A 13,651-nucleotide genomic window follows, 5' to 3' on the forward strand; every position below is an offset into this window, starting at 1 on the left:
AAACGCTAAGGCGCCCGTGTGCTGTGCGATGTCAGTGCACGTTAAAGATCCCCAGGTGGTCGAAATTATTCCGGAGCCCTCCACTACGGCACCTCTATCTTCATTTCTTCGTTCACTCCCTCCTTTACCCTTCCCTCACGGCGCGGTTCAGGTGTCCAACGATATATGAGACAGATACTGCGCCATTTCCTTTCCCCCCAAAACCAATTATTATTATTATTAGTCGGTAGCTCTCCGCCCCATGATGCTTATTAGAGTGGCTTAAAGCGCCCATGGTGGTACAGGCACTGTTGTACAGGTACAGATGGTGGTAATAGTAGCTCTGTGGTCTCGAGGAAGCTCCATGCAAACTCCCATAGGCGGGGCTAGCCACCCTAGCGGGGCGCCAGCTTTCCCTCTAGTTAATAGTATGAAACTTTATGTTTTGATACATGGACTCTTTACATAATGACAAATGTTTATTCTTTCTCAGCGCGACCATGAACTTCAGCGCTTTCACTGGTTTTCAGTTCAGATCAATTTACACATTTATTTTGTTTTAAAATTTTTAAAGCAGGAACATTTGTTCATTTATGTCTGCTTTTTTGTAAGGTTACTGTTTTGAATATGTTCACAACAGTTTACAAGATGCTAATGATGGTGATCAGATGTTTTTTACTACATTCTACCGCAGACTTGCAAGAATCGTATTAGTTGTTACCGCCAGTGCTGTGGCATGTTGCAAGTTGCGCGTCCGCGCCATAAGTGTCGCCACGGTCGGAACGATTGCAGCGATCCTGGTATCTGGCAGCAAACGCGGCTGGAGTCAATGACACAACGCGTCTGCGCCGCCAGTGCCGCCGCGGGCAACGCTGCAGCGCAGTGGCAGCAGACGACAGCGACCGGCGCAAGCATAGCGAGCAAAGTTTTGAGCAATTTATGTTTTTACCGCCAACTCCCAGGCACCGCCACCGTCGCATTTCAAAATCGTCCCCATTGGCTCTACGGGAATGTCACACCCTTGTTACCGCCAACCAACCAGCCTCCTTTCATCTACGGATCTACGGCGTGTGTGTCGCCGCCGTTGCATGGATGTTGGGCCGCAGCGTGGTGTTTTGCACGTGCATGAAGTAGTTGCCTGTGCGTAAGGATGACAGAAGAAATTGACGCATCTGACAAAAGTGACAGCGAGGACGAGGTAATTGAAGCCTTTTTTTGCGTCCCTTGGTTTTGTTTTTATGGTGAGCTCGGCGGTTACATGCTTCCCTTCAAACTCGAACTGTGACCGTCACTTGTGGATGCCGATTGACGCACTTTGGATGTCGTGATCTTTAGCAAACCCTCGCAAGGTCTACCTGATTAGTTTTTTTGTGCGTTCACTTTCTCAGCATTACTCTTGTTGCTCGCCTGACCTAAGCTACAGTTGCGCGTGACAGTTGCTTGTGTTACGTGCTCGTCTCATCACCTCGGGTTTCGTTATCGCACTTTTTTAAAGACACTTTTCTCCCCCCTTTTCGTTTTACTCCGGTTACTTACTGCTAGCGTCAGCGTCGACCATACCCTATTCCCACCTGATCACTGTCCTCTGACGGCCGCTGTCGCCTACATAGCTTTCATTAGTCGGGACATTACGTTCAACAGGTTGCTGAAGGGCTAAACATTGTCACATATATACCCCATAAATTCCATGTTGAGAATCATTAAACTTACGTTCAGAGAGTGCGAGGGAGCCGTTTGCTTGCGAATGCATAAATTTTACGAAAACTTGAGGTGGCCGTCATAATGTTTGTATTTATCCCACCCAAGAGATCATGTCAGGCAGACGGTCATAATCGGTGACTGTAAGTAACTGATTAAACCAGCGCCAGTACTGGTCGCATGTTGCCGTTATGTTCGAAGTTCTTGCTTGACCAGGCTATTAGCCTCTACATTGTACATAATTAGACAAGCTAACCGAAACTTATATTGGTTCGGAGTAGGCTTGCTTGCTTTAGATGGTCAACTTGCAAGGACAATAAGAGCCGTGTTTTCGAACATGTGTATAACTTTGTGTTTACTGTATAATGGTTGGTAATTAACTGGCAAGGCCTTGCCTTCGTGAGCACAGTTGCTAGTTCGTGCTACCATTTGGCGGTTGTGATTTCAGTTCTAAATTGACATGGCCGGGGCATAGAGTCTGATCCCCCTTGCAGTCGAGAGCGTTTCCATGTCCTATTACAGGGAGAATTGACTTTGGCACTTAGCCGCTGCGGACTGCAGACACAAATATTTTGATTGTTAATGTTTTTGAATTCCAATTGTATTAAATTTTTATGAAAAACGGGGAATAAAATGGGTGCAAGAATGATGACATGGGCCCTAACAGTCCTACCTCTCTGTTTTGTAGTTTGCCTTTTCGTCCGGCTTCCATTTTGTGGACACTGCTGCTGAGTACTTTCACGACACATGGAGCGACCTAGCAAAGCTTGTCAAGAAGAAGAAGTCAGTAAAAATAGATGAAAAAATATCCAAAGCAATAGAAAAACGCAAGGTATGTGCTTATGTATCCTACTGTGCTTTAGTACAAATGCTGCTTCCAGTGACCTTCAGTTATTGAAGTCCTTTACCACATTTTCTTTCACTTAACATGCACACTCTCAGTTCGTTAGACAAGTGATGATTGATTCTGTGCACTACATAGCTGGCCCCAGTCCATTTCTTCCTAATTTCAGCTTCTGTGTAGTCATGGCAAATTATCAGCATTGTTTAATGCTAGCAGGAAATCACGTGTTTAATATCAATTTACACTCCTGGTGCAATTCAACATCCCTGTCTGATGCAGTTGACAGTGTTTAGTTTTAGGAGTTTTTCTTTGCTTGGATCACTGAGACAGTATTACTCTGATTCCAAGTCTACAGTACCAGTTCAGGCTAGGAACACTAGTTTCATTCCACTGCATTGATACTGATCATGTTCCTTCTTTGCATATGTGTTCACTCCGTGTGTGCATTTCACTGCTTGCATGTTTTATGTTCTCAGTCTAAGGATCTGGAACCTGCTGTGCAACAAAATAGATATGCAGATGAAGGAAAGGAAAATGTTAAAGGTAAGTTTTGTTTTAACATTGTTTTTCCTTTGCATATTTAATTTTATGTGTGTGAAACAACAGCCACACTGCGTCACTTATTTGAGCATATAAATAGCTTCCATTGATCACAGTCCAGCTAAGATATTTTGCCATCGTTTTTGCTTATTGTTGCATGTCGAAATCACAGAGCTGTTGAATATGTGTTCCTGAACCTACATAGCTGTGGCACTCTCCTGCGGTGCACAACTATATTCCACGAAGAAAACTTAAGGTGGCTATCATTATGGTTGCATTTATCTCACCCAAGTTTGAATTTGCATACTGAGCATTTGATTTGATTCAAATCTGTGGGCAAGCTCTGTTTTGCCCCAGATACTTTTGGGCAGTAGGGCACCTGTATAAGTTCACATGACATCCTTTCTTTAAAGGAATGACTGAAATATGTCATGAGTTTATAGTGGAAATGGAAATATCTTGCCTCATATCGTAAGGATTGTGCGCTCCAGTATTCAAGAAAAAAAATTATTTATAATTTTAATTTGGCATTAAAAATTGCATTAAAATAAAGCGAAGTGCCATCTTGCAATGAAGCTTTGTCAGTATCGGTCTATCCCACCACGTGACCCACATCTCAGTGAAGTGTCACTGATATTTTTTTTTTAGGGCATAGTATTTTCTTTTTCTTTTCAGCAGTAGTACTTGTCATGGTTTATTATCGTTTATGCAAACTGTGTCATTTGATGAAAAGAAATACTCCCTTTGCATTGCCAGTGATGTGGTTTTAGTTTTTGTTACTAGATGGTAGCACACTACTTTGCATTTTTTGGATGAAGCAGTAACCACGGTCCGCTAAAACTTTTCAACGAGGTTTACATCACTGCATCGTAACAGCTTTAGATGTGAAAACTGAAATGGACGCTGCTCTATACCAAAAATGTCTAGTTACTATCTGGTGGGTGAGATTTATATTAGTTTTGGTACATCGCTTTTACTGACGTGCAGTCTTGATCGTGCTCGCTGATAATAGTTTCCAGCATCGAGATACATGAAAACGGTTGCATACATTGACATCGATTGAAAAATTCTTGGTAAAAACTGTACATCATTTCTAACAAAACCATTGTGGAATTGATCACCTTATACAGCAAGCTTTCCATTGTGGCGAAAAAAATTTGGTGCTTAAAATTTAGTCGTCAGTCGCTTTAATATTGTCACGTAGTGATGACAGCAGTCGAAGGAGTGATGAAGACGGACAAAAGGTTTTCTAGAAGAAAACTGTTTATTGGGCTGACTTGCGCCCACAATGGACTGAATCACTCGGCGGCGGCGAAGCGACAAGCGTGCTCGGTGGTCGTCGAACAGAATGCCTGCCGCTGTCGGCCGTGCTCAATTTAAAGCTGATAGCGAACTTTCGAGATAAAGCGTGCAAAGATACTAGAACATTCCGGAACAACGTAAAATCAGCTCTGCCTGGCTGCGATCAGTCTAGATAAATCTAGTCTTGTCTTGCGTCGCAAACAAAGCGATAAAGTGGTGTGGCGGCAGATTTGAAGAACGAACAGACACTGCAAATATTCGCGGCAATATTTTGCTGCTTTGAATGGTAGAAGAAGAAGATCCATTTTTTTTTGTTCTGTAGTAGTTTTTAAAATGGGTAGAACGGTTACATTTAGTAAAACCATCAAGCCTTAATATTGTCAGGTCCTTGTATTTGTTTGAGCAATTTATGTACAACTGTTAATATTGGTTGTTAAAGTGGAGAAATTTGCAAAACTGGGTAGTTTTTCTACTAGGCATATGGTGTGTTAATATTGGTTAATAACGTTCATAAAAAAATCTTTGTCTGGTGGCAGATACACTTAGGACGAAGAAGAAGAAAGGGAAAGACCCTCGGGAAAAGCAGAAAGCAGTCACTGTGGAAGGGATAGAGGTATGTACCAATTACAGTGTTCATGTGTTACACATGGCCATAAAGCTTTATAAACACATGCCTTTGAACTCCACCAAAGCACAGTGGAAGTACAATGCTGATCTGCAGTCTCTTGTCAAGCAGTTAATGGCTACATGGAAATGATGTTTATTGCACTGTTCTGGAAATGTGGCAGATAGCTGATAAGGCCTTGCTTGCTATATGCAGGGTAAACACTTTATAGTCTTTGTGCTTCAGAAACAACTTACGATGCTAAAAGAGTAGTACAGTGAAAGCTCGTTAATTCACAACTCGTTAATTTGAAATTTTGGATAATTCGAAATAGTCATCGTGGTCCGGTCCGCAGTGCATAGAAGTCTATGCGCGTAACAGCTCGTTAATTCACTCAAAAATTGGCACCGTCACCCATAATTCGAACTGCACGCCGCCAAGCGCCGCTGTTGAAAACCATCGTTGGAAGCTTTCACGGCAGAACGATAGATGACACAACTATCGGGGCGCCGCTAGGGTGCTGGAACAAGTACTAACCAGTCTTTCCTGCCGCGACTGCTTCGAGGAACGACATTTTAGTGTTTTAACCCTCGTTTTGCAAGCCGCTTGCTGTGAGCTTGTGTCCGCGAGATGTGTTCGCGTGGTAAATACTGCGCCAAGACGGTGAAGGAGAAAGTGGCGATTTTACGCGAGGTGGACGAACGGAAGGCCAGCAAAGTGGAAATTGCGAAAAAGCACGGGATTCCACCAAGCACGTTGTCGACCTATGTCCGAAATAGGAGGGCCATCGAGGATGCCTACAAAGCTGAAGATTTCGCCAGCAACAGAAAAAGGCTCCGATTAGCCAAGTATCCGGAAATTGAGACTGCTGTGATCACGTGGGTGAAGGAAATGAGAAGCGCAGACATTCCACTGAGCGGCCCAATTATCATGGCGAAGGCGGCCGATTTCGCCCTGCGCATGAATGTGGAATATTTTGTCGCCTCCGAAGGATGGTTTCACCGCTTTCCGAGCCAGACATAATCTTGTCTTCCGGGTGTTGTCCGGAGAAGCCAAAGAAGTGGACGCAGAAACTTGTGCCACGTGGCGAAGCGGTGCTCTGCAGCAGTACTTAGAAAGCTACTCGGCACAAGATATATTCAATGCTGATGAGACGGCTTTGTTTTATAAGCTCCAGCCCGACAGAACAGTAACATTTAAAGGGGACAGCTGCGCTGGCGGCAAGCGAAGCAAAGAGCGGATTACTGTTCTGGTCGCCGCTAATATGACCGGGACGGAGAAGGCCCCTCTTTTTGTTGTCGGAAAGGCACAGAAGCCTCGGTGTTTCAAGAACATTAGGACACTGCCGACAGATTACGCCGCCAACAGCAAGGCGTGGATGACGGGCGAATTGTTTAAAAAATGGCTCCTGAAATTCGACCGGAGGATGGAGCTAGGGAAGCGTCAAGTTCTCCTCATTGTGGATAACTGCTCGGCACACAAAGTCGACGCCGAGCTGAAAGCCACAAGGCTAGTATTTTTGCCCGCCAACACGACTGCGGCCTTGCAGCCAATGGATCAGGGGGTGATCAGAAACATTAAATGTTTCTATAGGCGCCACATGATCGAGCGCAAGATTTTGTGCACTGGAAACCAGAAGACCAGCACCATCACATTGCTCACAGCAATGCACATGTTGGTGCGTGCATGGGAGCAGGTCACGCCGTCCACAATTGCAAACTGCTTCCACCACTGTGGCTTTGCTGCCGGAAGTATGGAAGAAAGTGGCGACGATGGGAGTCCAGAGCCTCTGCCTGCGGCTGTGCTGCAGGACGTTAGTTTTGATGATTACGTTGAAGTAGACAGCGATGCAGCAGTGTGCGTTGCCCGAAGTGATGAGGACATTGTCGCTGAAATTGTTGGGGAGCAATCTGTCCCAGAAGAGGCAGAAGACGAGGACGACGAGGAGGAGCAAGAGCCCGTGTGTCCATCCGTGGCAGAAGTTATGGGAGCGCTGAATGTCGCACGCCTTTTCTTCAGCTTTGAAGAGGGGGAAGAAGACTCCCTGCGTCGCATTCGCGCGCTAGAAGACCGAGTGACTACGGTAGCCCTCAGAGAGAAGAAGCAGAAGATGATAACATGTTGTTTTGCTAAATAAATGTTTTTCGTGCCCTCCGGGCATCAAACGCGTCCATTTTTGCTCGCTTTCATTAGTTCGAATTTTGGTTAATTCGAATTGGCCTGGCGGCCCCGTGGAATTCGAATTAACGAGCTTTTACTGTATTAAATTATGTCTCACATGCAAGGCTGATTACAAATCACCATTGCTCCTGTTATGCTGGTTGAACATCTGCGTACCCTAGTATTGGACACAAACACAATCAAAGCATGACGGTGGCTTCAAATTTTTCTGAGAATCTCCTAACATCGTGCACAGAAAATTATACATGAGGTAGGTGGGATTGGCAAAGCTTAAAGGGACACTGAGGAGAAATTGAAGTTGGCTTGTATCGATAAAATACCAGCTCCTGTTCACAAAAACGCCACTCTTACTGAAAACAAAGCTCTTGTAAGGTAGAAAATAGCAAGAACCAAAATACAGGTATCGCCGGCACAGGCCAATTTCGCAAGTACAAGCGTGAGGACGTCATAGGACAGGAGACGCCACCTTGGAGGAATTTTCCTTCCTACACGGAAACCGCAAATCTCTGAGGCTGACAAAGGAAGGTTGCGCGGTTCAATATTGAAGGAAGTTTTGTTTTAAAATCGATTGTGCACTTTTATCACACAAGGAAGACAGACAAAAGACAATCTGAATGTTGGAAGCAAAGAAAACCGATGCTTGGCGGCGTCACAGGTGGCCAGGAGAGTTTCGATTTTTTATGGTGCTTTGCGTCTATGAGTTTTCCGTGCCCCGTGGTTTTGTTTTTGATACGCCTCGATTTACAAGCGCCAAACAGCAGAGGAACTCTAAGTGCCGCTTCAAGGGCTAGTTAACCTTTGAAGGAGCCTGTTAAGGCTGGTTAGATGATCGCCACGGTCGATGAAAAACTGTGATGACACGATGGTCGGTGATCGTACAATGCAGTTTGCAGTATAAAGAGCACTTGTGTCTTTGCACGCTCGCCCAGCAAAACATTCCCGGCTGTGCCAGTCAACTTAAAACTACTTAATGGAAATTGTTTATTAGGGATGGGAACAAGGTACAAGGCAGTTAAGAAAAATTGCTGATGGCCTAGCTCTGTTAGGCCAGGATATACGTAGCAAAAACGCGGAGACTTCTGCATCGGAAGAATGCATTCACTAGATGCGCCTTTATTCATGGTTAAACTGCGAGCCATCGTGGCGGAGTGGTAGCATCTCCGCCTCAAACGCCAAAGGCCCTGGTTCGATTCCGAGCCTCGGCACAGGTTTTTTTTTTTTATTCAGTGAGTGGGCGGGGGCTTTTAGTGTTACCCATAGATGCTGCCACCGAATACGTTGGTTAGCGGTTAAGCGCAGGCTCTGTTAAGGTGAGTTTATACGCATAATGCGCGCGCTGCACGGCGACGTCACGTCGGCCAAGGCGAGACCCTTTATACTCCAACTGCGCTTGACCGCCGACGCGTTCGTCTGACCGCACTGCGGTGACTGGGAGCATGTCTCTATTTCGCGCAGAGTGCACCAGCTGCCGCTGCCCCGGCCAGACCGATTCGGCTCTGCGGTGAGGTGCACGTTGTGTAGTCATTCAATAGCTTTGGCAGTTGGGCGGAGCTGTTCTTTTCGAGCTCTCGGCTAATTTAGTCCATTCACAGTACACATCTGAAGGTACGTGCAAGTGGGCGAGAGAGCTCGATTCAGTGGACCCCGTACCTCCGGAAACGCGCGGAAGCTGTTAAAGCGTCATACGTCGGCTTTACTTTCAAGACGCCAACTTTAAACGCGAGCACCCTTGAGCACCCATCTATTTTTTGTGGCAAAAAAATTAATAAATGACCTGGCCCTTGCAACCGTGGGAGACCTCGACGCCGCCTGTGCACCGTGCAACCGCGCCGTTCAAGGAATCGCAATCCATTGGCCCCAAAGCCCTGGCCAGCCTCCGATGGGCACAGCGTGCCGACCTTGTCCTGGCTCCTCGCGACTCCCCGCACTGGGGTTATGATATTTAATTTGCAACGGCTGCTCACGGCGGAAGGGGGAAACGACCCGCCGGCGCCTAACCTAACCGTGCTACCTCAAAAGCGTCGCACGCTCTGTGGGGCTGAGGCCGCTGAAATGCAGGCTGGAGTTTTTGCAAGAATTTCGTCGTCTGGTTCGGGAACGGTATCCATCGTAACTCTGGCAAAATGCCGGTGCAAACGTAAACGAAGCGACGGTAGCGACCCCCTATAGATGTCTTCAACATGCGGCGGCAGTAGCTTTCATTTCGGCTGCTGCTAGACCGCACCGCTAGCCGCCAGAAATCACGGAGTCAGCGTTTACGTCACGTTTCACGTCACTCTGCCCTATGACGTCATAAGAGTGCGCTGTGACGTCATAAGAGTTCTCAGGTTTGAATCGGAGCGGTGGGAGAAACTTTTTCAACTTCGAATCCAAATTTCTTTGAAATAAATGCATCTTTTGCTCCCGGATAAGCCGCAACAAAGCCATGAAATGTCGAAGTATCAGATTTTGCTAACAAATAAAATTTGATAGAGTTCTCCTCACTGTCCCTTTAACTTTCACCAACTGCACTAATTTCTGCAGCAATGTTAGGTCTCAAGCAATAAAACTTCTAAACATTTTTCGTGTTTTGGTCACTTTTAGGGTAGGTAGTGTAAACCTGTACGATTGTCTTTTTGGGGCACTACTAGAGTGTGCTTTAACGAAATTGCATCAGTTTAATGACTCACATAAGCTAGATTTTTCTCCCTCCATTGTGTCATTATGTAGCTGAACAAAGGTCCTTGGGCATTTCAGCTTACCATAGAATTTAGCTAACAGAGATAGACTTGAACGGAGCCTAGCTAATGTAAATAAAAAACCTCAATAGGTGTCTAAAGTATACTTCACTGACCTAGCCTATCTGTGTCGTCATGGTTCTGCATTCTGGACACAAACTTTTATAGAGCACAAACTTCAGTTAAGCACAGTTTAGTCTTGTTCATGAAATGCTGCCTCAAACATCTGTCCATTATCATTTTGCAAAGGTAGTAATCTGTGGCTGCTGTCTGTGATCATCATATGATTAACTATGCCCATTGCAGGCTAAAGACCTCTCATATCTCTCCAATTAACCTGGTCCTGTGCTAGCTGCGGCACTTTATCCCCGCAAACTTCCTAGTCTCGTCCACCCCTATGAATTTCTTCCACCCTGTGCTATGCTTGACTTCACTTGGGATCCATTCTGTTACCCTATGCATAGCCGAGTATACCTATGCATAGGTACACTTCTAACTCTCTCTCTCTCTCTCTGTATTGATAAGTTCAGAGATAACTGGTTATCTCCTTAGAGCACTTTGTAAACAATTGTGTACAGTGCAAACTTGTGGCTTTTTCTGAGTGTATGCTCTAGCCAGCCCTAGTTTCTTCGTTTGAGGCGAATTTGTCACCCTTTACCTTGCGAACAGGAAGCAAGAAATATTTCGCAAAATAGTGAGCTTGGTAGCATGTCTTCCGTCATTTTCTTGCTGACAAATTTTGGCACCACTACTAATATTTATTCTTTTCCTGGATTTCTTGCATCATGTACACCTTTGAAATACAAAATGATTGCAGGATTCTTTGGATGTTAATCTAATTATTGCTAGCGCTTTAATATAACAGTTTTAAACTATTTAGACAGTTTGTACAAAATTTTGTATGAGAATGTAAAAATTTTTCAGTAGTGTTTACTGTTGGAAGCTAAGGCATTGGCTTTCTTGAGGACTGTATATTCTATTTAGGCTGAAAAATATTTGTTTTGATTCGAAATGACAAATGACGCCTGAAAGGGTTATCATAATTGCTAACTTCTGGTCTTTTTGTGTCATGTGCTAACCAGAATGGGGAAGAGGAAGAGGATGATGTGACAAAAGCATTTTTTGGCGATGGAGATGTCTCTTTTCAACAGATGAATTTATCCAGGCCTCTACTGAAGGTATGTCCTTAACTGATGTTTATAAATAGTATTATTGCCATATGATTGAAGGCATTCACTCGGCTGTCACTAAACTGTTAGCAGCAGCAATTGTGACTCAAATGACCGCTCTCTTTTGTGATCCCAGGCATTGACTGCGATGAACTTTATCTACCCAACACCCATCCAAGCATCTACAATACCTATGGCACTGTTAGGCAGAGATATCTATGCTTGTGCTGCAACAGGAACAGGTGAGATGCTGCATGCATCTTAGCTAAGGGTACTGTCACCCAATCTTCATTCTTTTGAAAACGTTGTGAGTGTTCTGAGACATGACGTTTATGAGTCTCTTTAGCATGGCACATACCTATAACTTCATTGCCAGTCATGGCTTGGGATAAGGAGCGCTCTTTAACTGTGTCGTCAAGAGCTTTTCAGTTTTAGTTGCGTCTATCTATTCTTTCAAGTTGAGCAATACGTATCATGTTGTGTATTTTTGGGGTCTAAAAAAAATGACCCCAGAACACTGTCATTTAACATGTGATGGGGGCTTGTTTTATGCAGGCAAAACTGCTGCCTTCATGCTGCCCGTGCTTGAGCGGCTTCTGTTCCGACCCAAGCAGGACTTGGTGACTAGGGTGCTGGTGGTTGTGCCCACCCGAGAACTGGCCGTGCAGGTCTACCAGGTCAGCCTCCAGCTGGCTCAGTTCACCAATGTGATGATCACCTTGTCTGCTGGTAAGCTTCATCTTTACGTCCGATGATTTCTCCCTTCCTTCATTTAGTTTTCATCTGCCACCGAACCTAATAGCGGAGACTTACAAGTGTGGGCTTGATTCATGTGTGAAGAGCTTTGTTACTTCTTATGGTCGGGCACGCCGTAACCTTTATGAAAGGAGTAGCTTCACTGTACTTTTGCAGCTGGAAACTGTGCTGGGAACTGGTGGACAGATATCACTTACAGCTGGTGTCCTACTTTAATGTCAGGGGGACAATTGGGGTGAATAGCTGACATCACTTTTTCGGCATTATTTGCATTACTTTAGTGCAAAGGTTCTCAAACTTTGTTGCCTCAGGTAACCCTAGCAGCTTTCAACGGGTGTTGAGGAGCCCCACGTGTTTGTTTTGGTCCTTCCTGCATAGCATGCATGCAAGAAAGAGCACATTGATTCACTGACCCTAAAAAAATTTCCAAATTCAATCAGTAATGACTGACTGTATAGTAAAACGGTCTACTGTGAGGTTTCACTGTACAGCCAGTCATTACTGATTAATTACAGCATGGTTAGTTCCGGTCAAATATTTAGCGGAATCCCACAAGGTGCAGTTGACTTTAATAAAGAAGTAATTACTCATTGGAATCCACCCAAGTACAACCTTACGGCTACGAAGAAAAGCTATGCAGCTTCCACAGAAACTTCGTAGCTAAAGAAAAATTCGTCCTGAGTGAGTAATTGCTCCCTTATTATGGTTAGACTTAAAATGAAGTTGGAAAGGAAATGGAGGGGTTGTGGCACACATGGGTTTACGTAAGCTCAGGGAACCCAAAGGCACTCGAAAGAACACAAGCGCTCAGCAGAATTCGCTTTGAGATCCCCTACTCTAGTGTTTCCTCACATGCAGGTGGCCTGGACCTGAAGGCCCAGGAAGCTGCGCTGCGTAAGGTGCCAGACATCATCATTGCCACCCCGGGTCGTCTCATTGACCACTTGGAAAACACGCCAGGCTTCGACCTCCGAAACATCGAAGTGCTCATCCTAGATGAAGCTGACAAGTGAGGAGCCAGAAACTGTTTTGCAGTATACTTTTGCCAGCAAGATGCTGTAGTCATTGCTACCATTTAGCTGATTCCTTGTGCAAGCATTTTTAAGTGCATGAAGCATACTGTAAACAGTTCTGTTTGCAAGAAATTTCTGAAGTGGTGCAGGCTGTTTCTTGTAAGCAAGAGCCTTTTGGCAGGTAAAAAAGATGGACATGATGTTAGCTGCCATGGCATTATATGGATGTGCAAGCTAGGAAGCAACATAAAAAAAGAGTATGCCCAGGCCAAAAGCTCCACTGGCACTTGCTTTATTACTGCTACTGCAGGCAGGCTGCACCTGTCATTGGAATTGGGTGTGTACAGGTGCTGGCATTGATATTGTCACGATGTGGTGACGGCAATCCGAGAAGCAGAACGACAGCGAAGATGGCGTCTAAACAAAACTTTATTTGGGCTGACTTGCGCCCACAATGGACTGAATCACTCGGCGGCGGCGTAGCAACAAGCGTGCTCGGCGGTCGTCGAACAGAATACCCGCCGCTGTTGGCCGTGCTCAATTTAAAGCTGATTGCGAACTTTCGAGATAAAGCGTGCAAAGTTACTACAGTGCAGTCCACTTATAACAATATTGAGAAAACCGGAAAATCCAATCAATATAACCGATTATCTTTATATCTGGACCGGCAAAAAAAAATAAAAAAGAACGCACCCACGTGTGCTCCCATTCATGCAGTTATTACCACATGCATGTAGCCACCGTCACCGGAGCTCCCATCAAAAGATAAACACGTCGCGATATTATCATGATGTTACCGGTGTACAGCATCTTGGCGTGCTGCCAAGGGCTGCGCTGCGGACAGGGCA

General features: G+C 45.1%; 1 protein-coding gene across 2 annotated transcripts in view; it reads left to right on the forward strand.

The window, feature by feature from the left end:
* The first annotated feature begins 1,010 nt into the window (after positions 1–1,010).
* Positions 1,011–13,651, forward strand: part of Rs1 (Dead-box helicase Rs1) — a 34,262-nt gene continuing 21,621 nt past the window's right edge. The window contains exons 1-8 of one of the 2 annotated variants that reach the window (XM_077659432.1): positions 1,011–1,177; positions 2,366–2,509; positions 2,998–3,064; positions 4,900–4,976; positions 10,948–11,043; positions 11,171–11,276; positions 11,590–11,763; positions 12,649–12,799. In XM_077659432.1, coding sequence (XP_077515558.1) covers positions 1,130–1,177; positions 2,366–2,509; positions 2,998–3,064; positions 4,900–4,976; positions 10,948–11,043; positions 11,171–11,276; positions 11,590–11,763; positions 12,649–12,799 — 863 coding nt within the window. In that variant the 5' untranslated portion in view covers positions 1,011–1,129. The remainder of the gene's footprint in view (positions 1,178–2,365; positions 2,510–2,997; positions 3,065–4,899; positions 4,977–10,947; positions 11,044–11,170; positions 11,277–11,589; positions 11,764–12,648; positions 12,800–13,651) is intronic. The other variant, XM_077659433.1, reaches the window with a different exon arrangement.

This window comes from Amblyomma americanum, chromosome 3, assembly GCF_052857255.1.
Source record: "Amblyomma americanum isolate KBUSLIRL-KWMA chromosome 3, ASM5285725v1, whole genome shotgun sequence".
NCBI lineage: Eukaryota > Metazoa > Arthropoda > Arachnida > Ixodida > Ixodidae > Amblyomma > Amblyomma americanum.